The 27,621-nt window shown below is 38.9% G+C and overlaps 1 protein-coding gene across 5 annotated transcripts in view; it reads right to left on the bottom strand.

The window, feature by feature from the left end:
- Positions 1-27,621, bottom strand: part of KATNAL1 (katanin catalytic subunit A1 like 1) — an 82,416-nt gene that overhangs the window by 27,306 nt on the left and 27,489 nt on the right. For all 5 annotated transcript variants that reach the window (XM_027064626.2, XM_027064627.2, XM_027064628.2 and 2 more), the window contains 2 exons: positions 8,779-8,947; positions 225-352 (listed from right to left, as the gene is read on the bottom strand). In XM_027064626.2, the coding sequence (XP_026920427.2) occupies positions 225-352; positions 8,779-8,947 (297 nt within the window). The remainder of the gene's footprint in view (positions 1-224; positions 353-8,778; positions 8,948-27,621) is intronic.

Here is a 27,621-nt window from a genome sequence, read left to right on the forward strand (position 1 = left end):
CACGTCATTCAATTAACAACCTTCATCAGTTATGGCAACATCAAATTAACATGTAAAATGTCTTGGTTATATTTTGAAAGAATTGTCCTGTCAACCCTACACACTCATATATTAGGCATGAAGTCACAGTCAGGAAGATTAATGGATAATAAGAAAAGACTCACACCAGGCCACCCAGTAACGTGTTTTCTCTGCTACTTTAATTTAAGAACTTAAAGACTAACCAATGAATGCTAGGATTCCTGGATACGATGTCTCTCTCAAGAGTTTCTACCAGATCCTTATCATAGCCTGCACCATCAAATTTGGGAATTTCACCATCGCTCGCACCGTCTTGCATATTCTTCCTTCCCTGGAGACAGATATAAAAACAGTACTGTTCAATAACAAAAGATCATTTTAGGGGCGGCTGGGTGGCTCAGCTGGTTGAACGTCCAACTCTAGATTTTGGCTCAGGTCATGATCTCACGGTTTGTGGGATCGAGCCCCGCATTGGGCTCCGTGCCGACAACTCAGAGCCCGCTTGCGATTCCCTCTCTCTTTCTCTCTGCCCCCTCCTGACACATGCACTCTTTCTCTCAAAATAAATAAACATTTTTTAAAAACACAAAAAAACAAGATAATTTTAATTAACATCACTGAGTTTCAAAATATTATAATGTAATCATTTTAAATAATTTTTTTGTTATTTTAAGATAGTGTTTTCTGATTACCCAAATGCCACCCTTCCTTGTTCATTTCCTCAGAAACAGATGAATTGGCCAACTTTATTATCCACTCCTTCAAATTTACGTCCGTGGACGGACAGTTGCAAGTAAGACTAAAATGACCCTTGCTAGATATTTCTGAATTTGTGGATGCAGGGAATTTCCACCACCACCAGAGAATACACAGACTATTAATGCAGAGAACAAAACAACCTTAATTCACTGAGAACCTACTACCTGCCAATAAATCTCACATATACTCACAACAAGGTAGGTATTATCATCCTTATTTTTACAAATGAGGACGAAGGACTCAGGTGAGATAACTTAATCACCCATAATTATTAAATGGCAGAGTAGAGATTTTAATGCATCTCTTCCTGACTCCCCGAACCCGTGCCCTTTGCACAACATCAGACCGTCTCATGCCTAATGGAGTCAGCTTACAGCTTAAGAGCTTTACAAACTATGACATCCTTCAAAGCAACCAAGAAGAGGCTGCATATAGGGAAAGAGTTGGGACTCTGAACTGCTTCTTACAAAGCCTTTTCCCTGTTACTCTAAGCGCCCCTCAGGATTCAGGGGTTTCTTCCTAGTAAGGTCCTTGGACCACATCATAAAGTCATTGTAATGATAATGGTAAAAGGACCTTTTTAAGTAGTGCTATTAAGACCACTAAAGCAATATACTTTACCCCAATTCTTCATTTAATAATATGGTGGCTTTAAAAAAAGAATTACATGCTCTGTTTTCTATGGGGTTCTGCCAAGATTTACTCAGCTTTGAAGAGCTTGAAATGAAACGTGCTCAGTTGCTAGAGATAGTTCAACCAATGGAACGACGTCACGGGACAGAGCCAAATACCTCCCCAGAGCTTCAGCCCCACAGTTACTGTCTAATACAAAAACGAAAGGGAAAGTAGTCAAAAAATGAGTCAATATCCTAAGCTTAAACCTGAAGGGAGAGAACAGCAATGAACCCCTCCTACCACACTTCATCTGAGATACACCATAGGCTTGACCATAAGTGCTGACAGGGGACTAAATGGCTCCCTTTGGGCAAATGCTCTAGTTCATTAAGCCACTAGGTAAATGACCACATAGTAATCCTGGTGACTCGACCCAAAAAATGAATAATTTTCTGTTTCTAGGTAGCACAGTGACACTATCAAGCTGAATTTTCAGAAAGATTCTTGTATTTCAGATGATAGATATCAATATTGACACTATGAAAAAGAGTAAATTTCGGGGCGCCTGGGTGGCTCAGTCAGTTAAGCATCCAATTTCAGCTCAGGTCATGATCCCCCAGTTCATGAGTTCAAGCACTGCATGGGGCTCTGTGCTGACAGCTCAGAGCCTGGAGCCTGCTTCAGATTCTGTGTCTCCCTCTGTCTCCGCCCCTCCCCCTCTTGTGCTCTGTCTCTGTCTCTCTCCCTCTCTCAAAAATAAATAAACATTAAAAAAAAAAAAAGAGTAAATTTCTGGCATACCTACACAACAAATGTTACATCTACAAATTTAAAATGAGCTCGGCCTAGAATCACATTTTATAATACAGGTAGGGCACAGTTACAAAGCCACATTCAAACAAATCACCAGAAACTAATCCCTTTAAAAACTCTTCTAGGGCTCAGTCTGTTGAGCATCCAGCTCTTGACTTCAGCTCAGGTCATGATCTCACAGTTTGTGGGTTCAAGCCCCGCATCCGGCTCTGCACTTGGGATTCTCTCTCTCTTCCCCTCCCCTGCTCGTGCTCTCTTTCTCTCTCAAAATAAATAAACTTAAAAAAAAAAAAACAAAAAAAACCACCTCTTCTAGAAATAAATCAACTAAAGAATGCAACAGAAACTGATATATCTGAGACTTAAGTCTTGAAATGGCATCGTAATTTAAGACCTACCAAAAAATTACTATTAAAAAATGTAGGTAGACATCCATTTTAACATGAATGTCCAAGTGGTAGGAAAGACTTGATAAATACTACCAAGAGAAAGAAAAAGCTGTACACTTACCTGAAAGTAATAGAAATCAGAGGATTTTTAAGAATAATAAATACATGAGCATCTGTCTAACACATTTCATTGTGCAGTAGGTTTTATCGGTGAATGCATATACACTATCTGCCCTCATTGAGCATCTAGTCTGGTAGGGGAAACAAGTAACAAGTAAACAAAACAAAAACACACATAATCATAAACTGCGAAATGCTACGAAAAATGTCGGTGGTCAGGGTGGCTAAAAGGTATTGAGCAAATAAAACAGATTGGAGAGGAAGGCAGGGGCCAGCTCACCTAGGCCCCTGCAGGTCACAGTGAGGAGTCTGGATTTTATTCTAAGTGCACGGGGAAATTTCTGAAATGTGTTCAATAGGGAAGTAACAGGATCCGATTTACATTTTTAAATGATGCTTCTGCCTACCATGTGGGAAAAGGATGGGGTGGAGGGAGGAGAAGAAGCAGAGAAAGAAAAGCCTCTCTTACACTACTCAAGGTCAAGCCTCTTAATTCGCACAAGAGGAAATACGGGTGTAAGCCAGTCAAATGACCTGCCCTAGAATCCAAAGTTTATCAAAGGTAGAGATGAGATCTGAGTACAAATTAAGCAAAAAAGATTCTAGGAACTTTTACAAATCAAAATGGTGAGGTTATTGAAAAAAAAAATTAGGGAAACTAAAAGTAAATCATTTGGTTACATTGAGAAATCAACAAAATGGGTGACCATTATCCTTCAAAACAAATACCCAGCTAACCTGGAATAGGGATATCAAATATAAGCAACTGTAGTTTCAGTTCATGGGCTAGACTAACTGTAATACCTAAAAGGGACTGAGTTTTCAGGCAACTAAGATAACCTCACCCAAGATATTATTACCTGTACACTTTATTAATGATAACAATACTAGCTGCAATAACACTGAAATGATCTTAGAATTCTTTGCTTAGATTTTCACATTAATTGACAAAGGTCAACACTAGCAAGAATCTGATATTTAGCATGAAGTCTAACAGCCCTTTTTCCTCAAAATATTTTAGTATCTTTTTGCTAACATCTCAATCACCCTTATCAAGAAAGATTTGTTAATGATCTTTCATTAGTATTGGCTCATCATTCTATTTGAAAAAAAAAAAAAATGAGGCTAAAATTTGCAACTAACCCAATATTAGATAGAGTCCATTAATAACACAGCTTGGCCTAAAGCACAAACAACGGTTTTTGCATTTTATTGTGTGCCTCCCCACAGGGGCAGATGAAGTGGAAGATGGTCAGTTACAGCTCTGAGTCTTGCGTTTCAGGTGACAAGTGAATTAGACCCAGAGAAGGATACCCAGGGTGAGAAAGGATTGAAAAACCACATCATATAGAGGAGAATCAAGGACACCAGAGACATTTAAGGTAAAGAAGAAAACACTAACGGACCCACATGACCAACTGACCTGTTTACCTCCATCTTCTCTATCTTATTCTAAAAGAAAGAACTGGGACCAATAGAGAGTGACAAAGGATATAAATTTCAGATCAGCAAAACAATTTTCTAACAATGGGTTCTGCCTAACAAAGGGGTCATTGCTCTTGTTAGGTGGCGAGCTACCCAACATCAGAATTACTAGCTAATTAGTAATAAAAAGCCACTGGCCCACAGTCCCAGTGATGTCTAAGTTCATCTCAACTGAGGTCAGCAACATCACACCAGTAGTTTGGAATCGGTCATGGAAGTACTTATACTACAGAAATCAGCTGATGGTATAAATCGGGGCTTGATTGTTTTGTTAACAGTCTAGACTTAAGAAAATAAGGGGGGGATGTTAATGCAGGTGAAACTTAAAAGTATGTCATTTCCGCAGTTGTTACTTCATAAATAGCGCAGAAATTAAGGAAATATTTTTCCGGTATCTGAAAACCATGATCCGATTCATCGAAGTTGCTCAAATACCTGATGAATGAATGAACTACCGACATACATTCCTATTGTTACACTTTCATCTTCCTCGTTAATGAAAAAAAAAATACCACCCAACATTCATGTCAGAACTACATTTCTCTTCATCTGTTAACTGCAACCATAGGTTGGCCACAGATACAAGATTAGTAAAAATCAGCAGAGGCCTTGTGTGAGAGTCCATTAGCTCTACAAAATTTACAATAATAGTACTATATATTTTACGGTTTGTAATGATGTGCTACACATCCTTAACATCAGATTTATAACAAATGTGTGAATGGGTATATACACACACATTTTCAGGAAACTAGTTACTGAACGTTTACCAGTACACTACTAGTTAGATGATCATCATTCATCAAATAGTACCCATATGATGGTATCCTTTTCTTCAAGGAAAAAAAAAAAAGTTTTCTTCAAGTCACTGTTCATCTGTACAAGGACCCATCAACAGCTCTCAATCCAGTTTATAACATCTCTCCACATCAGACATCCAGACATCACTACACTTACTCAGGGATGATAAGGAAAGGAGTCAAAAAGGGTCATTTGTTACATGAAATTCAATGAAATAAAGTCATTGACATGTAATAATTTTAAATTAATTCTATTAATATAATTTACCATGCTTTATTCTGAATTCTATTTAAAAGCATATACAGCTTTAATCAGGAGATCATAATGGAAGCACTGCTCATTTCACTAAGAGTTAATTCACCATAGAGCCATAGTCTGAAAATACTTGAGAATCAGAGTTTTATGAATTAAACTTATTTTCGGTTGTAGTACAAAAACATTTCCTCTGCTACCTAATATTTTTAAACCATCTTTTTTCAATTAAAAAAATGCATTTATTATTTCTGTGTCTATTTCTATACCGACCCTAGGTTTAAACAGTTAAATAATAATACATCAAGGGGCACCTGGCCGGCTCAACTGGTGGAGCATGTGACTCTTGATCTCAGAGTTGTAGGCTTGAGCCCCCTGTTGGGTATAGAGATTACTTAAAAAAGACAAAAATCTTTAAAAAGAAATAATACATCGAACGTTCTCAGGTACATTCAAATAAGACTGACAAATATAGCTGTAAAGGTGAACTGATTCTTCTGACTCCCTCTCATCAATAAGAAAATAATCAGCGTGAGGTCAGGAGTCACACTTTATTAGAGTCTGTATTCCCAGTCCCTGCAAAGTATGACTAATACAAAGTACGCACACAATAAAGGTGTGTTAAGTAAACATGGGTAACAAACTGGCTTATGATGAGTCTGTGGACCTCAGGGAGAGAAAAACTGTAAGGGCTGAACAACAGATCACCACACACAGTGATAGTTACTGGTTAAAAACCAGTATTTTTAAGCTTGGACCTCACTGGAAACCTGGCAACAGTTTTAAAAAAAGAGCGGGGGGGGGGGGGGATGGGGGGTGCTTAATCACTCTCAGAAAAGGAGCTGGAAAATCTTATAAAAGGCATCCGTGATACATTAAAATAGGACAGTAAGCGTTTTCAAACAAGAGGCTGCATAGCATACCGATTAAAAGCCCAGGTGTTCAAAGAGTTCAACTCCTAGTTCCCGCACCAACTTGTGCAGGTGCGATGCTGGTGCCTCAATTTCTTCATATGTAGAACAGGGGAAATAATGCTGAGGTCACAGAAACTTATAGGAATTAAGTAAGCCACCATATATATAAAGCTTCAAACATCCAACGATACTGAGAATCTTGGGTGAGGTACAGAATTTCTCATGTCCCCACTTTTTTTTTTTTTTACACATCTATAAAGTTAAGCGTTGAAGTACAAATTCATCTGAGATCATGAGCTACTGTATACAAATATATAATTATATAATTTTTATACATATTCATGTAACTAAATACTTTTCCTCAAAGTAATAGTGTCCTTACTATCGCCAATGCATTCTGAATTTTCTAGTCTACTCTCCTTTAAAAAAAAAAAAAGAAAAAAAAGCTGGTTGCAATACACAAAACTAATTTTAAAAAACCAACAGCACTGGGAACCAAAATATCTCTGAGGAGGCGTCCAATACAAGGTACTCATTTTCAAATTAGCTTTCAAAAGCAGTTTCACCTAAACTTCCTCGAACCCTATCACAGGTCTCAGTGAGTTTTAGGGACATGGTATTCTAATGGGTATTTGAGTGCTTACAATGATCATAACTGAACCACGTACGCTTTTCAAATACTAATAAACTTTGCATTCGTTTTTCTTAATTGTAGTCCCTTTTGTGTCCAGAGTGACTCAGAAGACATCTTTTATCTTCAAACAACTGTAGAGTTCTCTTTTTAAAAAAATAAAGGGCTTACTTTCCAGTGACATTCTGAGTACTTACATGTCAGTGAAAGAATAGGATTTAGAAAATTATTTGGAACTTTTTAAGAGAAAGACAATTTGCAATCTCCAGAAAAATCTGACATTCAACAAATGCTGCCTCATTGCTTTGTTCTTTGCTGACGAATCACATTAAAAATCAACATTTATTTAATTGTTCCGGGACTCTTTTCAAATCCAATCCATATTTTTAATCTAGTTTGGTAGGGATATTCCATAATATGAAAAAATCCTAAAATAAAGAGGAAAAAGATCTGTGACTTCACAAATTCCATTCCAAGCTCCATTCCGTAATCTATGACCTGGGGCTAGGTACTTCGGCTCTCTCCCTCGGTTTCTTCATTTGTAAAATGGGAAAAAGAGGACTACCTACTTCATGGGATGGTTTCATGGATTAATGTCTAATTGCTCTGAATGGTGCCCAGCAAGGAAGCATCCAAATAAACCAAGACCAAGGTTATTCTCTTGCGTTATGTGAAATTACGGTGAAAGCCTGGCATTTCCTCACACAGTTCTAAAAGTTTTCCTGAAAGCTACGAGCAGAGTGAGGGTTGGACTTTAGCCCCTACTTTATGTTCCAAAGTGCATGCCAGGGTTAACTGACAAAATGAAGAACAAGGAAAGAAACAAAAATGACAGATGACATAGAGATTTTTAAGTATCCATTCAGATGGCTTTTGATAATGGGGGGAAAACAGTACAATTCCACCAGCAGGAACAATTAATTAATTTATTGGTGTCCCTCATGAATCCCAAAAAGGATCGGAAATGGAATCACTTACTGTTTTATGGTATAATAGCTCCGACAAATTATCAACGTAAAAATATCTAATTCCTTTGCTGTGTCCTAGCGAGGCAGACAAGTAGAATCTATCTCTGAATCTAGCTCATGAACAGAAATACTCCAAAAACGCCGGTTGTATTCTACCAGACACAAGGCCTAGGAAGGTGGTCTGTGCAGAGTCCTTATCTACTAATTGAAATCATACATCATAAAAATACTCCAACACAGCATCTAATCTTTAAGGATAACAACTTGCTATTAGTGGTAAGTTATATTTTCATTATAAGTGTTCTGGTATCGACATGATGACATATCCTGAATCTCTAGCTAGGAAAATGTTCAACTTCTTGGTCGCAATTCAATAATCATCATCATTCATTTATGACGTCACAATGGAAATGGGAAATGCTATCGCTAAAAATCTAATTTTGTTTTCACTAAAACTAAAGCTAAAAGATGGGTCAGATCATCCTGGCTGGCTCCCTACTCTATAAGATTATCTTCAGCCCATGTTTCTAAAGTCCATTGTAAGGGCAGTACAGAATCGCCACCTAGTACTATGTTTATTCATGGATGAATTTCCCAGATAAAGTAAATGCACACAGTGAACCCCAACCTAGGAAAATTCTCTCGTTAAGAGAAAAAAAACCGATATCCGCGTTAAGTCCTTCCCCTACAACTGTTTTCATTTATTGCTCATTTCAATTCAGCATACTTGTTCAAATACATTTTAAGTTTTAAAACTTTATTTTGAGTGTTTCTCCCAAAGACCCATTTTACTAAAGATCTGTGTGTCTTTATTGAAATACACCTCTGAGGTTATTAGCATTGCGGGGTTCTGCTTAGATTGCAAAGACTGCTTGGGGTTCTGAATCAGACTTTTTTTTTTCCACTCTCTTCCGTGTCAAAACCGGGGGTACCCTGAAAACCCGAAAGACATGATAATATTCACCAAAAGCCATGGGCCTCAAGTGAACGAGTTACAAAGAGAGTCTTGCCTTATCCTCTCTTCCTTTTGCTCTATAATCCTTGTCTCTACTGGTGGAGGGTTTTTCACTCTTCGATATAGGATGTGCTCGGCCCACAGGTCCCCGGGCTCCCGCTCCGGGCATTTCTTTTCTCAGAGGTCTTACTTCTCGATTGGGACGCCTTATCTGAGGTGGAGCTCTGACAGGAAAAAAATGAAAATGAAAATTAATCAAAGGCAAAAGTAGTTTGACGCTCTTGTAGTCAATAAAACTATTCAGTCAAGAAGCCCTAAATCTCCATCGTTTCCCTTTTGCCAATTCATGGCTACAACTGTTAGATCAGTTCTTAAAAGTACTTTTCTGGGGGGGTGGGGGGAGCAACAGTGCTTTTCTATAAAATAGACTGGTTGATACAATTTTTAAGTACATATAAATGATATGTATAACAGCAGTTATTTTGTCAAAAATAACTATTAATCACCAATAGAGGGCAATACAGACTATTTCCATCTAACAATCCTAATAGTGTAATGGAAAGTCAATTACTTTATTCATTACTGTCTTAAACCCAAACTAAGTAACTTTTAAAAAAACAAATGCATTTGAAACTAGTATCACATTGCATGTAAATTATACTTCAACTTTTGCAAAAGCATTAAAAGCTGAAAGGACAGGAATTCAAAATACAACTATTCGCGCAGTTGACTTAATTTACTGATTTCAATCAAAATTGTTTCCTCTGCTTCTGTACTGGAAAATCCACCATTTCATTCATCAAATTATAAGCAGTAGGGCTAAACAATGCAATTTTTCATATACAAATTCACTTTTGTGTGAAAATGTTATTCTTGCATCGAAGGTGCCAAAAATCACAGGACCGTTCAAATTACACAGGCCCCCAGATGTGAATGAAGAACTCAGAGCCCCATGTATGGCGAAGGATGTTAACTAGACACATGGCAGCCCATTTCACAACATATAAAAATACTGAATCGTCAGGTTCTACACCCGACGCTAATGGTGCATGTCGATTATACCTCAGTGTCTTTTAAGTTTTGACAACTATATAAAAGTAAGCATGTGCACCAAGTGACGCATTTTGTTCCCTGTAACGCAAAACAATTCCTCTTCAAATAGCGAAACTCTAAGGTTTCTCAGCACAGTATTTAGCATCTCTCTTTGGGTGCTACGGAGACTCTATCCACTCTGTGCCTAATCTCTTGGTTCTTCTTCCTTGGACTGTCTCTGCTTCTGTTTTCCTATCTTTTCTCTCTCTACTGCTCTGCCTTCACTGGTAGCCCTTGAGATCCCATATGTGTATTCCTTTTTTTTATCCATATGCCATACCTATTATTATCCCTCTTCCAACTTCATGCTTTCAATTCATCCAACTCTTCATGGAGTCTCTCTCCCTGATATCAGAAGTGACACATGTATATAACTCAGAACCCAGCAACACAGAAAAACAGATGAAAAGCCAGGAAGGATGCCAACTTAAGGCAACAGAGGTAAAAAAAAAACAAAAAAAAAAACAAAAAACTGTTGACATATGGCAGGTCTAATACAGCATCTTCAGACTGTTGGAATGAGACCGCCGCATGAAACTGCTGGGATAAGAGAAGCTAGGGCTCTTCGGTTATTACACACTGACATCTGAATCCTTGGAGCTGACGCAGCTCAATAATTATTTATTGACCACCTATTAGGAGGTATATAGCCACTAGTGTGCTAGGCCCCAGGAGGAGACAAAGATGAATGGGCAATCTTGTGTGAAAGACATCACGGAAAAGGAACTGGTTACAAGGCATTTTCAAATACAAACATATTACTGCATTATCAGTTTAGGGCAAGCTTAGTCTCCTAAGCATCTGCCAACAAAGCAACACTGTGATGAGACGGATTTAAGACAACCAAAAACGTTACGCGCTCTGTTCCCGGCATTTCACTGCAACAACTATCTTTTGACCGAGCGCTTGCTCCGTTTTGCTGAAGGAGCGGAAAGCAGAAGGGCAGCCCTTTACTTTGGGGTGCGCGCATTTGCGCGTGCGTAAACGCCTTCCCTGAATCGGACTCGTGGGGAAGGCCCAAGACGACACGAGGAGAGCCGCGCTCTCTTCCACGCACAACGTACGTCAAGTCCGCCCTTCTGGTGGCAGCTGCGCCTGCTATGCAAACAGTCCGTCGTCGTCTGTGGGCCTGCATTTTAGAGGCACAGGCTTTTGCTCCCCAGCAGCAAGCCCGTCCCCTACAGCTGCGCGCCAGGCTACTCGTCAGTTGCTGGGCTTGCCCGCGAGGCCTCAGCGCCCAGGGCTGAGCCGTAGTGAGTCCCGAAACGTTTCTTCTGCCTTCGCGGCTGGCACATTCCCCACCTCGGCTTGCTCTCCAGCGGTGGCTTAGGGGTCCCGCTTCAGTCCAGCTGGCACACGCGTCCAGCCCAGGCAGGCTGTGCCGTGAGACGAATGATGTCCAAGCTCTCGCACAGGCTTGCGTCCCAAGTGTTCGCTGCCGCTGACCTTGTCCCCCCACTCACCATTCTGATGGGCTTATACGCGGTCTGAACGAAACTGCTCGAGAAGCCAGAGGTGCCCTTTGGGGCAAGACCCGCAACCTCACGGAAAGGGTGCCTGTGCTCCGAGAAAAAGTCTTCGGTTCCATCTCGCTGCGGTTGGATATTACATTTGTAACAGACCCTGGCAGCTTCCCAAAGGACATCCTTGATTCTGTTCTGTACTTCCTCCATTAGCGCATCACTGCACAATGTCATGCTTCAATTTAAGGATTCAGTGACAGCTTCCAGGCTGAGGGGAAAAAAAAAGAAGTCTCGGGGCTTCTTTTACTGGTCTCGTTTAAAAAGAGGCTTCAGTAGGGTTACACGGCACCACCAACCTCTGCCCCGATGGTCAAAGAGAAGACGACACTGTACTAGCTTACAGTATTCCCGAGATGGAGAATATCTGATCGACCTGCAGATACAAGACTAGAAGGTCTGCACCATACTCAGTTCTCCTAGATTCCCCTCTAGAAACGGAAAGAAATGCGCTTTCTGTCATATGCAAATAAGCCTAATTTCCAAAATCCAGTGTTTCCTCTTTCTAAGCTACATTAAGTATCAATATTCTATGGAAATGTTCTTATCAGCACTAGTTGTAACAGCAAACACCTGAAAACAACCCAACGGTCCAGTATCAGAACAAATGCATATATAATGATATATGCATAATGATATAATTCACAATACACACATGAATGTGAATTATAACCACATGGAACAACACTAGATGAATCTCAGGACAATTATGGTGAGTGAAAAGGTAGGTTCAAAAGACACATACAGAGAGCAACATAGGATACTGTCTGGGGACATAAATATGTGTACTAAAAGTAAAGAAAGGCAAGGGAATGATAAATCCCAAGTCCAGGACAGTGTCTAACTCTGAACAGGGAGGGAGGGGAATGGAACGCAGAGGAGCTCATAGGGGATCTTCAAAAGCAATAGTTCAGTTCTTTATCGTAAACTCTTCGCGGGGTCCACGGAAGCTATTGTGTTGTGACGCCTTATACCGTCCGTAATTTGAATTATTTACATTATCTGCTCAGTAGTTAATGAAACTTTAAATCTGATTATACTACAACACTAAGTAAAAGATCCGGGCACCTAAAACGGGAAATTATAGAATTGCTACAAAGTTTTTGGCATGTTCCACAAAGACGCACGTGCTAGGGGACGTGGGCTCAGAGTCCACATCCTCGGTTGAACCTACTAGACTACTGCCTGGCAAATCTCCATAAAACATCAGGCAACAGAAAGAGAACTGTCTGTATTATAGCACCATTCTTCCATGGTTCCAGAAGTCAAGGGAAGAAGCCCTCTTTCGAAGACACCCTTCATTCCACACCATATTAAGTAACAGCGTCTACAATACTAGCACAATTTTCTCCAATTGTTATATAGGCTCCTTCTTAAGATTCCTACCCATTGACCTCTACTTCTTCTAGCATTTTGTTTCATCATTATTCTAATTTTTTTTGTTGTTCATACACTGTTAGAATTCTGGCATAAGAATAAGTAATTTAGAACAGGTCCTATATATGCCCAAGAACATAATCCAGATTGTTTAAATTTAACTTCTGGACAAGAAGGAAAAATAATCTTATTTTGCTATTAGATTAACTTACATAACTCCAGAATTAAATAAACAGAAAAACAATTCCTCCATATCTAATAAAAAGATAAGAAACATAAGTTCCAAGTAGTTCATACTGATATTTTTGCTATAAGAACTTGGGAGTCAACATATGAGACTTCTGAGTCCAGGAGAAATTATCTGTTAAGAAATCAGGAGGTAAACAAAGCTTAAATAGAAATGAGAGGACTTATGATTTGAAACTAAACATTAATGATTAAGAATTTTACGTCCACTCTCATCATATATATGACTGCTATTTTTTCAAATCAGTAAATATTTATTGTTTACCTAATAAGTACAGAACTATGCTGGGTATACTACGGCCATAAAAACATTGCAGGGCACCTGGGTGGCTCCGTCAGTTAAGCGTCTGACTCTTGATCTCAGCTCAGGTCATGATCTCACTCATTCATGAGTTGGAGCCCTGCAAGCCTGCTTAGGATTCTCTTCCTCCCTCTCTTTCTGCCCCTCCCACACACTCTCTCTCTCTCCCTCAAAATAAATAAATTTAAAAAAAAAAACCATCATAAACACTATCCCTATCCTCACAGAGAAACAACACAGTGATCTGAAGTCAGCATGAGATTTAGAATCCTAGAGGCAGCCGGGTGGCTCAGTCAATTAAGCGTCCGACTCTTGGTTTTGGCTCAGGTCATGATCTAATAGTTCGCAAGATGGGCTCTATGCTGGCAGTGTGGAGCCTGCTTGGGATTCTCTCTCCCTCTCTCTGCCCCTCCCCACTCATGCTCTGTCTCTCTCAAAAAAAAAAAAAAATGGTCTACCAATTACTGATTATATGAGCATACTACTTACTATCTATAATCGTCATGTTCTTCCTCTGTAAATGGAGATGTTAATACTTCATAGAATTCGTAAATCTAGTTGTCACTAATATAACATGTTCAGTAAAATGTAAACACAGTACACAACTCAATAAATATTAATACCATATAACCACCAGTAGATGAAGATATAGAACATTTCCCAATATCTCAGAAAGCTTTTTCACGGTTCCTTTTAGTCAATATCAACCCAGAAGGTAAGCACTGTCTGACCTTATTATTGTAAGTTAGGTTTGCCTGTTCTAGTTTCAGAGAAATGGAATCCTACAGTACATACTTTTACTTGGTCTTTCTCTCAACATTACCTGTGAAATCCATCCATGTTCCTACACGGAGCATGAGTTCATCTTCCTTCAATGTTGTGCGGTATTTTATTGTGTAAATATAATTACAATATATCTATTCTACCGTTGATGAACACTTGAGCTGTTTTCCATTTGACACTATTATTAAAGCTTCTACGAATATGGGGTTATGTTCATGGTAAACATAAGCATTCATTTCTTTGTTATGTACCCAGGAACAGAACTGCTGGATCATCAAGTACATGTAAGAGTAGCTTTAGTAAATGTAGCTAAACAGTTTTCCAAAGTGATGACGTCATGCTACATTCACATCAACAATATAGAAGAGTAGCAGTCAGCCCATCCCAGCCATTCTGGTGGAGGTACAATGGCATCTCATTATGGCTTTACTTTGCCTTTCCTGACTATGGATGCTGAGCCTCTTTTCAACAATATGCTTCTTGGCCATGTAAACGCTGTCTTTTGTACAGTATCTATTCCAGTTTTTAGTTCACCTTTTTTTTCAATCAGTTGTCTTTTTCTTATTGATTTATTGACTGTCATTCTTTATATATTCTGGATGCAAGCCCTTTGTCAGATACATGCACTGTAAATATCTTCTAATATATGGCTTACCTTTTCACTCTCTTAATGGTGTCGCTCTTCATGACGAGAAGTTCATAGTTTTAGAATTCTGATTTACCAATCTTTTCTCTTTAATAATTTTGTGTCCAGTTTCATAAGTCTGTGCTACTCCAAAATCATGATATTATCCTTTCATGTTCTCTTCCGGAAGCTTTATCTTACTATCTTTTACATTTTAGGTAATGATCTGTTTCAAATTAATTTTTCTATATGATGTGAGGTAGGAGGGGTCAAGATTTCCTCCCCCATAAATACTCAATTAACCCAGAAGGATTTAGTGACAAGACCCACCTTTCCCTACTAAACTGCAGTGGCACCTTCTGCATAAATCAAGTGACTTCACAAAAGTTAACCTTTAATGATAAGTCCCAGTTCTAAAAAGAACTTTAGACATTTTAGTTGTTAGGCCATGTTAGGCCTAACAGGCCATGTTAAGGTTAAGTCTTCCCTCATCATCCAACGAATAAATCAATCACACCCAGAAATACATTGAATACTATAGGTCTTCAAATACATTGAACAACTATATGAGTTGTCTTGTATCCTCAAGGGTACCTTTTGTACTCTTCAGAAGCTTAATTTGATTTTTAAAAGTATTCGACTTATTAAAGTTAAAAAATGTAAAAATTCAGTTATTCCTTAAAACTTTTAGATTCAGCTTACAAATCTTTTCCTATATACAAGACTGGCAGATTTTAGAAGTCATTTTTAAGATGCTTTTGAACAATGTTTTGTCCCATTTCAAACCTAGTTAATTAAATGCCACCAAAATTTTTTACCTACATTTATAAATGTATTTTATTTCCTTCTTAGTTCCTCAACTGTCTTACTCGATAAAGCATAATAATTTACATATAAATACTTTTATAAACCTAGTAAATTAGACTTATAAATAGGCCTAAACTTCTTCTAAATGTTCCACAAAAGTGACTTACCATAAATTTTTATGTAAAAAGTCACAGACCTCCATTATTCCATAATACATTAAAAATTTTTTTTAATGTTTATTTATTTTTGACAGAGAGAGCATGAGCAGAGGAGGGGCAGAGAAAGAGGGAGACACAGAATCTGATGCAGGCTCCAGGTTCCGAGCCATCCGCTCAGAGCCCGACGCGGGGCTCGAACTCACAGACCGCGAGATCATGACCTGAGCCAAAGTCGGACGCTCAACCGACTGAGCCACCCAGGCACCCCGTATTCCATAATACACTTAAAGGTGGACTTGCATGCTTATCACCCTCACTAGCCATATCTCCTTAAATTACAAGTACATAAAAATAATAAGTAAATATGCAAATATGCACATATCCCTTAACAGAAAAATATTACTCTGATTCTCTTAGACATTTCTATTCTTAATTCTAAATCTTCCTGCAGTTGAAAGATGCTTATCCACTACAGAAGGCAGCTGTCGTCCAAGTTAGCCAAGGGAAGATTTAACCAGAAATTTCAGCTGATATAAGATCTGGAGCTACAGACACCCTCACACCAAATATTATGCAAGACCACTTAATGTCACAGGGGTTCTTAACATTTTGCCATTATCCACAACCAGACGGCTGGGATAGAAACTAAATCTTTGTCAGTAATTTTGAGGGGACATACTGATCCTTATTTAAAGCCGCTGTGCCTGTCATTCTACCACTTCAGAGGTGGGGGGAGAGGAGATGATACCGTTACTAATTCCTCAGTCTAATGGTAGAATTCTTCCACTCCCAGGAAGGTTAATTACCTGATTGTACTTTGCTCTTCTTTAACTAAAGACAGACAAGCCTTGTGTTTTCCATGAAATTCTAAAGACTTTTAAATCTGAAAAACTTGGGGCGCCGGGGTGGCTCAGTCAGTTGAGCACTCAACTCTTGATCTGGGCCCAGGTCATGATTCCAGGGTCATGGGATTGAGTTCCCAATCGGACTCTGCATGGAGCATGGAGCCTGCTTAAGAGTCTCTCTCTCCCTCTCCGTCCCTCTTCCCTACTGGTGCTCTCTCTAGAATAAAAAATAAATAAATAAAAATAAAAGTAAATTTGAGGGGCGCCTAGGTGGCTCAGGTGGTTGAGCATCCAACTTCGGCTCAGGTCATGATCTCACAGTCTGTGAGTTCGAGCCCCCCGTCGGGCTCTGTGCTGACGGCTCAGAGCCTGGAGCCTGCTTCGGATCTTGTGTCTCCCTCTCTCTCTGCCCCTTCCCCACTCACGCTCTGTCTCTCTCTATCAATAAATGAATAAACGTTAAAAAAAAATTAAAAAAATAAATTTGAACACTTAAAATATTTATTCTCTGCCTAACTCTAAAGACCTCAAAACTAGATGTATAATGGCACTCTTACGGGTTATAAAGGTTACACAATTTCTACAAATATTAAAATTATACCAGTTGAACTTTAGTTATCTCACAGTTCTTTGTCTAGCTTATAGTCAAGTTCTAAGATTATCCTATTTATTTTTAAAACACACAGACACAAAAAACATATGAGATAGTCCCTGCATCCAAGAAGCTTAAAATTTGGCTAAAAATATATTCATATTTTAAGAAATATACTGGACATCCCGTTCTGTCCACACATAAATCTTACAGCTAAAGCCTTGCTGAGCAGCTCCCCACTAAACTAGAAACAAGAGTCCTCAAAGACAACAAATTGTAGGATAAGACCTTCAAGAACTTAAAATAATAGAAGTATGAAAAAACACGGTAACAACAACAAAAATAAGCTGAAACCCTTCCCACTATCAACTGTGTAGGAATTCTGGATAAAATGTAACAAATACCCTTTTACATACATAGGTGATATTACCAGAGGGTAAGAGAAATACCTAATGGCCAAAAAACAAAGAGAGCTGATGATATGACAGTCCTTTAGACTTCCCAGGCCTCACACACTTAAGGACTTGAGATTTAAATTTTTTTTTTTTAACCTTTATTTATTTTTGAGACAGAGACAGAGCATGAACAGGGGAGGGGCAGAGAGAGAGGGAGACAGAATTGGAAGCAGGCTCCAGGCTCTGAGCCATCAGCCCAGAGCCCGACGCGGGGCTCGAACTCACGGACCGCGAGATCGTGACCTGAGCTGAAGTCGGACGCTTAACCGACTGAGCCACCCAGGCGCCCCAAGGACTTGAGATTTAATGGCCACACAGAAAGACCGGAGACAAGGCCTGAGGCCCCACATCAATCAAAGAAGTTGCACTGAGACTATCACATAAAGCCAGGACTGTCCAAGGACTACAATCTCAGTGAAAGAGTTGAATTTATTTATTTATTTTTAAATGTTTATTTGTTATTGAGAGACAGAGTGTGGGAGGGGCAGAGACACAGAATCCGAAGCAGGCTCCAGTCTCTGAGCTGTCAGCACAGGGCCCGATGCGGGGCTCGAACTCATCAACAGTGAGACCATGACCTGAGCTGAAGTCAGACACCCAACTGACTGAGCCATCCAGGCGCCCCAAGAGTTGAATTTAAAACACACATGTGGAAGAAGCAAGTACATCTGTTTATCTGGCCTGTGTTCCGTATTTGTGGAGTGAAGCAAATGTCTCCCCCAGAAATAGTAACCAAGGGCCTGCTGTCATGTGACTTGGGATTCAGTTTTATAGCTCAAAGAAATTTTCCTAAAAGTGGTCCTGGGCAGGTAACATTCCAGGGCACCTGGCTGAAGCAAACACAGACTCTCGGGAGTGACATCCCTCCAAACAAGCCACATCTTAAAATGACTAAAATCATGGAGAGACATTAACTTTACCACCAACAAGAGCCATCAGGAAAAAAAAAAAAGAAAAAGCTAAAACTCCCAATAACTTCTGATAATAGAACTATCAATTATAGACTATAAAATGAATGTTTAAGATGGTTTTGGGGGGCACCTGGGGGGCTCAGTCAGTTAAGCATCCAATTTTGGCTCAGGCTGTGATCTCACGGTCATGTTGGGCTCTGCACTGGGCATGGAACCTGCTTAAGATTCTCTGTCTCCCTCTCTCTCTGCCCCTCTCCCCCATTTGCATGCACACATGCTATCCCTCTCTCTCAAAATAAATAAATAAATAAATAAATAAATAAATAAATAAATAAATAAAAATTTTTTTAAAAGATGGTTTTTAAAAGCATAAAGAATTTGAAACAGGGGCACCTGGGTGGCTCCATCAGTTAAGCATCTGACTCTTGATCTCAGCTCAGGTCATGATCTCACGGTTTCATGGGTTCGAGCCCCATATCAGGATCTGTGCTGACAGTGTGGAGCCAGCCTGGGATTCTCTCTCTCTCCTCTCTTTCTGCCTCTCCCCAACTCGTACTGTCTCTCTTTCTCTCTCTCTCTCTCAAAATAAACATTTAAAAAATTAAAAAAAAAAAAGAATTTGAAAGGAAAGAAATACAAGTCTTAAGGAATATAAGTGAAAATAAAGCCACACTTAGATAAGTCATCACAGAACTGTTTAACACCAAAGACAAAAATAAAATCAGGAAAACACTGGGAGAGAAAAGACAAGTTATCTACAGTTAGGCTGATAATGTAAATGAGAAGGCAAAAATAATACAATTACTAATGTCCTCTTCAAAGCATAGAGAACAAAGAATCTAGTATTCGATACTAAACTATCATTTAAAACTTACAGGAAAATAAGTCTGAGACAAAACCTGAGGGTTTATCACTAAAAGAGACATGTGTAAGAACTACTGAAGAATGTACTTCCGCAAAGAAACTGATTCTAGAAAGAGTGAAATGCAAGGAATGGTGAACAAAACAATTGGTAAACACATGGATAAACCGAAGCATTTTATTAGCTCATTCATTCGACAAATATTTACTGAATGCCTACACTATGCCCAGCACTATTCTTGGTGTTGGGGGTACAGCAGTGAAAAGGTCAAAGGCCTTGACCTCACAGAGCTTCCAATGTAGTAGGGATAGTTAACAGTAAGTGTAGACCATAGTATCAGGTGTCAATAAGGACTGTGAAGAAAAGCAAAGCAGAATAAGAGGACCGAGTGACGACAAGCAAGGGGGTACATTTTTTAAAACATTTTTTGAGTATAGCTGACACATAACATTACATTAGTTTTACATGTACAACATAGTGATTCAACATCTCTATGTTATGCTGTGCTCACCACAAGTGGAGCAACCATCTGTCACCATACAACGTTATTACAATATCATCGACTACATTCCCTAGGCTTTACTTTTTTTTTTTTAATATGAAATTTATTGTCAAATTGGTTTCCATACAACACCCAGTGCTCCTCCCAACAGGTCTCCCTCCCTCCCTCCCTCCCTCACCCAGGCCTCCTCCATGCCCATCACCCACTTTCCCCTCTCCCCCACCCCCATCCACCCTCAGTTTATTCTCAGTTTTTAAGAGTCTCTTGTGGTTTGGCTCCCTCCCTCTCTAATTTTTTTTGTTCCCTTTCCCCTCCCCCATGGTCTTCAGTTAAGTCTCTCAGGATCCACCTAAGAGTGAAAACATATAGTAGCCTAGGCTTTACTTTTTGTTCCCATGGCTTATTCACTCTATACGTGGAAGCCTGTACCTCCAACTCCCCTTCACCCATTTTGCCCATCCCTGCGCCCCGCCCCCTGCCAGGGGGATAAATATTTTAAATAAGGTGGTCAGGGTAAGACTTTATAGGTGACATGTGAAGAAAGACCTAAATAAGGTGTCATCTAAATAAACATTAGTCTTCTAAATATCTATTGGGGCTGGGGGGAGAGGGGGAGGGGAATGGGTGATGAAAACTACAAATATTTCTTGAGCACATCCTCATGTGCCAGGCTGTTCTTTACATTTGACTTGTATTCAATCACTTAATTCTCAAAATAACCCCACGAGGTAACCGTACTATTGATCCCCATTTTACAGAGAAGTAAAACGAGGGAAACGTTGAATGGCATGTCCTCACAGACACTGAGTGACAAAATTAGGATGAACCCTCAAAGTCTGACTAATTATCAAGCTCCCGGCAAAGGAAGCCGCCTTCCTAGAATCTGATTTCCCAGAGCACAGGAATCTTCCTCTTATTCTTTGCATCCATAGTGCCTAGGACACCGTGGCTGCTGGGTACGTTGAGCTGGATCGGACAGAGAAGAAGAGAGATGAGGACTAGCGAACAAGAGGCAGCCATAAGGGAAAGAGAAGAGGCCACAGTCAAAAAAGAAAAAGAAGATGAAGAAAGGAATACTGTAATGTCACAGAAGTCCTATGAAGAAAGTTCCAAGGAAGAAAGATGGTAAACATTACCAAATGTTACAAAAGTTAAATACAGGAAGTCTTGAGACTTGTAGGCATTCGGTCATTATATTAGGAAGTTATCTTCAAGAATTCAGTCCCAATATCGCAATGATGGAGACCCAAGATCTCTAGTTATTCAGGAAAGTGTGGCCATGAGAGACGAAACAGGCACAGTCCACATTCCACAGTCTGCCAAAGGAGCAAAGGGGGGCAATGACAGCAGCTCAAGTGCAGCAAGGTGAAGATTTTTTTTTTTCCGATAAAAATTGAAAAATCCTAATGTGTTAGCATTTCATTCTGACTTACCACTATTTTGTGCCCATTCCTTAATTTACCTCTAATGAATTAAAATTTCTATCTTTCAGTTGTCTTTCCTGTAACATAAACAAATGGTAGAAATACCAAGTTTCTAGGTACTTATTGTAATACATATCTACAATTCCAAAATAAAGACTTCAAATAGGTGACTAAGTTCTACAAAACAAGAGAAATGTCCCCTAGGGTAAACTTACATAAAAGAAATAAAATAATATGAAATAGCCAAACAAAATGACCTCCCACTCTCGGGATACGTTCAATCAGAATTTAGACCCCGGAAAACATCTACTCCTTCTGTCCTCACTCTCAGATGACCTTGCTTGCTTTTTTTTTCCCTTCATCGAAATAACCAGAAGAGAATTTCCACAAATGCTCACCTCTCTACCTACACACTTCTCTACATCCATACCCTTGTGACAATGAGCCTTCCCTCCGGTTACCATGAATCAGCTGTCCATGCACCCCTGCCCTTGTACACTAGACCCCATCTCCCTGTCCACTCCGGAACACTGCCCAATACCATCCCCTCCCTCCCTGGCGTCATCAGTTGCCCCCTCCCCTGCAGCATTCTCGCCAGCCTACAAACACCCTGCCAGTCGTCTCCTCTCTAAAACAACAAATCTTGACTCTGCGTCTCCCCCAACTACCGCTCAATTTCTCTGCTCCCCTTCTCAGCATACACTCTTTGTTTTCAAATCCTCTCTCCAGTTCTCTCCACCCACTCCGCTATTTGCTACCATTCCACGAAAAGTGTTCAGCACAGTCACCAATGAGCTCTATGTCGCTAAATCTAATAAAATTTTCTTTTTTAAAATTTTTTAATGTCTATTTATTATTGAGAGACAGAGAGAGACAGAGCATGAGCATGGGAGGGTCAGAGAGAGGGAGACACAGAATCCAAAGCAGGCTCCAGGCTCTGAGCTGCCAGCACAGAGCCTGACATGGGGCTCAAACCCACAAACCGCGAGATCATGACCGGAGCTGAAGTCAGACGCTTAACCGACTGAGCCACCCAGGAACCCCTAAACATTTTTTTTATGTTTATTTATTTTTGAGAGAGACAGTGTGTGAACAGGAGAGGGGCAAAGAGAGAGGGAGACAGTATCCTAAGTAGGCTCCAGGCTCTGAGCTGTCAGCACAGAGCCCAATGAGAGGCTCAAACCCACGAACCTCAAGATCAGGACTTGAGCTGAAGTCGGAGGCTTAACCGACTGAGCCACTAATACAATTCTCAATCCTTATCTTACTTGACCTACATGCAGAATTAGATAAAGCTGTTTATTAGAATCCTTAAGCCCCAATTTCTCCTAAAAAAAAAATAGGGATGATAGGGGCAGCCTGGGTGGCTCAGTTGGTTGAGTGTAAGACTTTGGCTCAGGTCATGATCTCACATGACATTCATGAGTTCCAGCCCCGTGTCGGGCTCTCCACTGTCATTAAGAAGCCTACTTTGGATCCTCTGTCTTTGCATCTCCCCCACTCACACTCTGTCTCAAAAATAAATAATAAAGCATTTAAAAATAGAGTTGATAATAATAGTATCTATTTTGGAGGGAGGTTGTAAGGATTAAGAAATAAATCCTGTAAAGAGTTTATTAGCACAGTACCTGGTTCACAATTAGGAACTCAATAAACGTCAGTTATTATGGTTAATCAACACTGCCAGCCACTAAAAATATTCTAGCTACTAAAAATAAAGTCCACTCCACACTCCAGAAACAGAATCTTGGAAGAAAATGGGACTCTAGAATGTTTTTTAAAAAGGGGTATAATCTCAACCTGCCAATCATATTAGACAAATAACCTATTCCACCATATAAAGAATGATCTTAAAATTTCCTTCTTAAAATTCCTTACTTGCTGATGATTTGTAAATAACTAACACTAACCCCAACCTCTCAAGTTCTGGTTCTCATTTCCAGTTCCTATATAAATAGCTTGGTCTAGATATTTAATTAACTGCTCCAATTTTTCTCTCATTCTCTGTATTTCATTAATCACCAAATCCTGTCCATTCTACCTCACTAATGGCTCTCACAAAACCATATGCTTAAGAGGGCAAGGACAGACTGTGTCTGTTTCTGAATCCCACCATACCCCCAGCACAGCACTGGCACCTGACACAGTACTTGGCATATAATAGGTGCCAGCATCCTGGCTCAAGCTTCCCAGGATGCCTGGATTATTTTCTCTTATTGGCTTTTTGAGGCCAAGGTCTGTATGCCTGTTACCTTTATACTTTTCACAAGGCCAAAGATCATGCCTAACATAGGGTGAATGCTCCTAAGATATACGCTGGATAGATCATGATACAGTGTTTTTATTCCTAAGACTTCAAAACAATTTTACAAAACAATCTCATCATAATCTACATTTTACAGGGAGAAACATGAAGGTTGGAGAAATGAATGTAACTTGGAAGACTAGTCAATTAGTGGTGGAACTTCTAAAACACACACACACACACACACACACACACACACACACACACACACACACAACTTGCTCTCCTGCCTCTTCATCTCCGGAAAGTAACCGAGCCACAGTCTGGATGAAACACCTATAAGGATGAGATGGTAGTTTACTCTCTAGTGGTACTTGACCTTGGCCTTACTTGATCTTTTTCCACTGCAAATCAGGCTTTAAAATGCTAGCAGTAACATAATCTATTTAGGTATCCAAAGAAACATAAAGCAACAACCCTAATACCAAGTCAATAAGAATTTCCTCTTTGCTGAAATTCTACAGAATAGCACAAATCGGATAAAAAATAATTTTACTATTTCTGTGTACACAGAAACACATTATGCCATTTCCCTTGGTTCCAGATGAAACAACATTAAAGGGCCTATTAAGAGTTCTATTTTACCTGCACAGAATGAGCCAAATGATTAATTTCAGGCTTGTGGATCCTATTCCTACTGACATCTATCCCAAAAGCTGCAACTTAAAAAGACCTAATGCATTTATTTTTTAAGTTGATTACAGAATAGTCTCTTGAATATATGCTACATCAAACATGGCTCCAATGCAGAAAATCTCTTCCATCGCTTCAGATCTCACCAGGAGAGACCATTTTTAAATGGTCTCATTAAAAAGAATACACTAAATAAACTTACATGGAAAATATTATAAATAATTTAATTAATACAAAATACCCTTTCACTCAGGACACGAAAAATGATCTGGAGGCTTCATCTCCCTGGAGTTTAGTTCTAATATTGCCACTAGCTCCTATCATAAACCATTTGTAGCTCAGCTGCCTCACATTTAAGGCAATGAATCTAATTCATTTTCAAAGATTGCTTTGATACATGCAAGCAGCTGCTGGTGATTTAAAACATGGAATCATGATGGAACTCAGCAGACATATGACATATAAGGCATAACTTGAAACGATGCACAAACCACTGCCGGAAACCACAGTATAAGGATTACCTTAGCGTGCAGAAACAGGGATTGAGAAGTGTTAGAAGTGTGAGAAGTCCATTAAGTGAAAAGGACAGAACTACGAGCAGGGTTGCCAAATTTGTAACTAATGCCAAACAGATCAGATGCATCCCAGAAACATTTTGTCCGAAACAAGGTAAATTATATTCTCCTATTGACTCACACTCTAATTCCAGTGTAGTGTTCCCATAGGGGGAAAAAAACCCAAACGTAACTATATTTAAAATATCAATAAGTATCTTCAGCTTCTTTATTCTCTCACAATCTCTAATGAGAATTTAACCAAGTAGGTAAGAGATCTATCTATGTACTAGGATATATTAAAACACACCCATAGATACCACTGAATACATGTAGGAAAGTAACACAGCAAAGCAGATATAAATAAGGTGAAAAGATTTAGACTCAAATCCTGGTTCTGCCACTTACTTATTCAGATGACTTTGGGAAAATAACAAACTCCGTAAGCTTCAATTTCCTCAGCTGTAAATGGGGTTCATAATAATAAATTAGCAATAGTAATGTGAGCAAAGAATAACAGTAGCTACTTCGTGGAATTGTTGGAGGTTTCAATAAGATAATGCTTATAAAACATACAGTAAGTGACCATTAATTAGTTTTCATCCCTTCCCTGAAAATGATCACCCACTTCACAAGACTTGGACATTTACAAAATCGTAACTTCTCTGCCAGAGTTATTCACGATGTTTCAGAAAACAAAGGATGTATGCAGAATGAGCAGGGACGAAATAAAGGAATTTTATAAAGAAGGTTATAATTTTTTAATTCTGTTATTCTTATTTATCTGAACAATAATATTGCAGTGCTTTATTCCAGAATTGACCATTCGTTTTAATTACTCATTATATGTCAGTTACTTAGGCATTAAATTCTTTTAATTAATTCCATCAGGTAGAGAGATTCCCACTTTACATACAACAAAACTAACATTTGGAGAAATTAAATAACTCGCTCAAGGTCCTGAAGCAAGTGAGTGACAGGAATGGAATTCAAACTCAGATCTCATGGATTTAACTCAAGTGCCTTCCCATGAAACCAAGAATATCTAAGGACTATACCCACCACTCACTATCTCTAGGTGAAAATTTCATTACGTTTTGTTGTATGTGACCTGTAGAAGAAACAAAACTGTAAAAGGAGGAAAATATTATACAACTCTAACCTCCCAAAACTTCAAACCCTAAACTTACAATCTTAGTATTTACTTATTTTATCAGCCCATGCACAATACTCAAGAATTCTTTCACTGGTAGAACCTTGTGAAGTTATCAAAAGTTTTCCCATTGTTGTTGATGATACACATGAGAATGGGAACCTGTTCCCACCCAACCCACCGCCACACCCCCACCCCTCCCCCAAACAATATATAGTCTTGGATTTGTTTTTATTAAGGTTTTCTGGTCCATAAAAAATCTTTATATATAATGGCTATATACAGGGAAAATTCTTTTTTAGTTTAGTATGGAGAAACGAGGTTCAGAGAAATACATTCTGTTCCATTCATCTGTCACTTTCATTAAGAATAAGGATTAAAAATAAATAAAATCTGTGTTATGGGCAGTTAACAGAGGATAAATACAAGGAAACAGTGGGCTAATGATGTTTCTCTAATAAGAAGTTTTCAGTAAGTGTTCATCAATGGGAAATTACCAGCCACACTTTTTTATTCTGTTTGAGCCACAAATATTAGAGTTAATATCTGCGGCCACAGCTTTTTAAAATAAATCATGGCGCTCTAGCAATTTGGAACAGATATTTCCTATATTGTAAATTATTTCCAGGACCAGATGACTTCACTGGCAAATTCTACCAAACATTTAAAGAACAGTTAACACCAATCCTTCTGAAACTCTTCCAAAAAATCAAAAAGAGGGGACACTTCCAAACTCATTTTACAAGGCCAGCATTACCCTGATAGCAAAGCCTGGTAAGAATACTACAAAAAAACTACAGACTGATATCCCTAATGAATACAAAAATTCTTAACAAAGTATTAGCAAAATATTCCTACTGAATATAAATTCAACAATACATCAAAAGAATGATATACCCTGACCAAATGGGGTTTATCCCTGGGATATCAGGGTGGTTCAACATACACAAACCAATAAATGTGATACAACACATTAACAGAAGGAAAAATAAAAATCGTGTGATCATCTCAATAGATGAAAAAAAAAAGCATGTGACAAAATAAAATAGTCTTTCATGATAAAAACCCTCCATGAATTGGGTACAGAAGGAACACACCTCAACATAATAAAGGCCTTATACAATTAAGCCCACAACCAACATCATACTTAACAGTGAAAAATGGAAAATTTCTGCTCTATAATCAGAAACAAGACAAGACTGCCCACTCTCATCATTTTTACTCCGTGTAATACTAGAAGTCCTAGCTAGTGCAATTGGGCGAGACAAAAAAATAAAAGGCATTCAAATCAGAAATGAAGAAGCAAAAGTTGTCATTATTTGCAGACAATATGATCTTATACATAAAAAACTCTAAAAGGCTCAATCAAAATTCTCTTAGAACCAATCAAGAAATTCAGTAAAGTTGCAGGATATAAAGTCAACATACAGCAATCAGTGGTGTTTCTACAAACTAACATGGAAACATCTGAAAAAAGAAAGACAACGATCCCATTCACAACAGCATCAAAAACAATAAAATCCTTAGGAATAAATTTAATAACCAAGGAAGTGACGATCTGTACAACGAAAACTACAAAACTTTAATGAAAGAAACGGAAGAAAATACAAACAAGTGGAAAGACACCCCATGTTTACGGATGGGAAGACTAACACTGTTAAAATGTCTATACTACCCAAAGCCATCTACACATTTAACACAATCCCTATCAAAATTCCAATAGCGTTTTTCACAACAATGGGGAAAAAAATCT

This window comes from Acinonyx jubatus, chromosome A1 (assembly GCF_027475565.1).
Source record: "Acinonyx jubatus isolate Ajub_Pintada_27869175 chromosome A1, VMU_Ajub_asm_v1.0, whole genome shotgun sequence".
NCBI lineage: Eukaryota > Metazoa > Chordata > Mammalia > Carnivora > Felidae > Acinonyx > Acinonyx jubatus.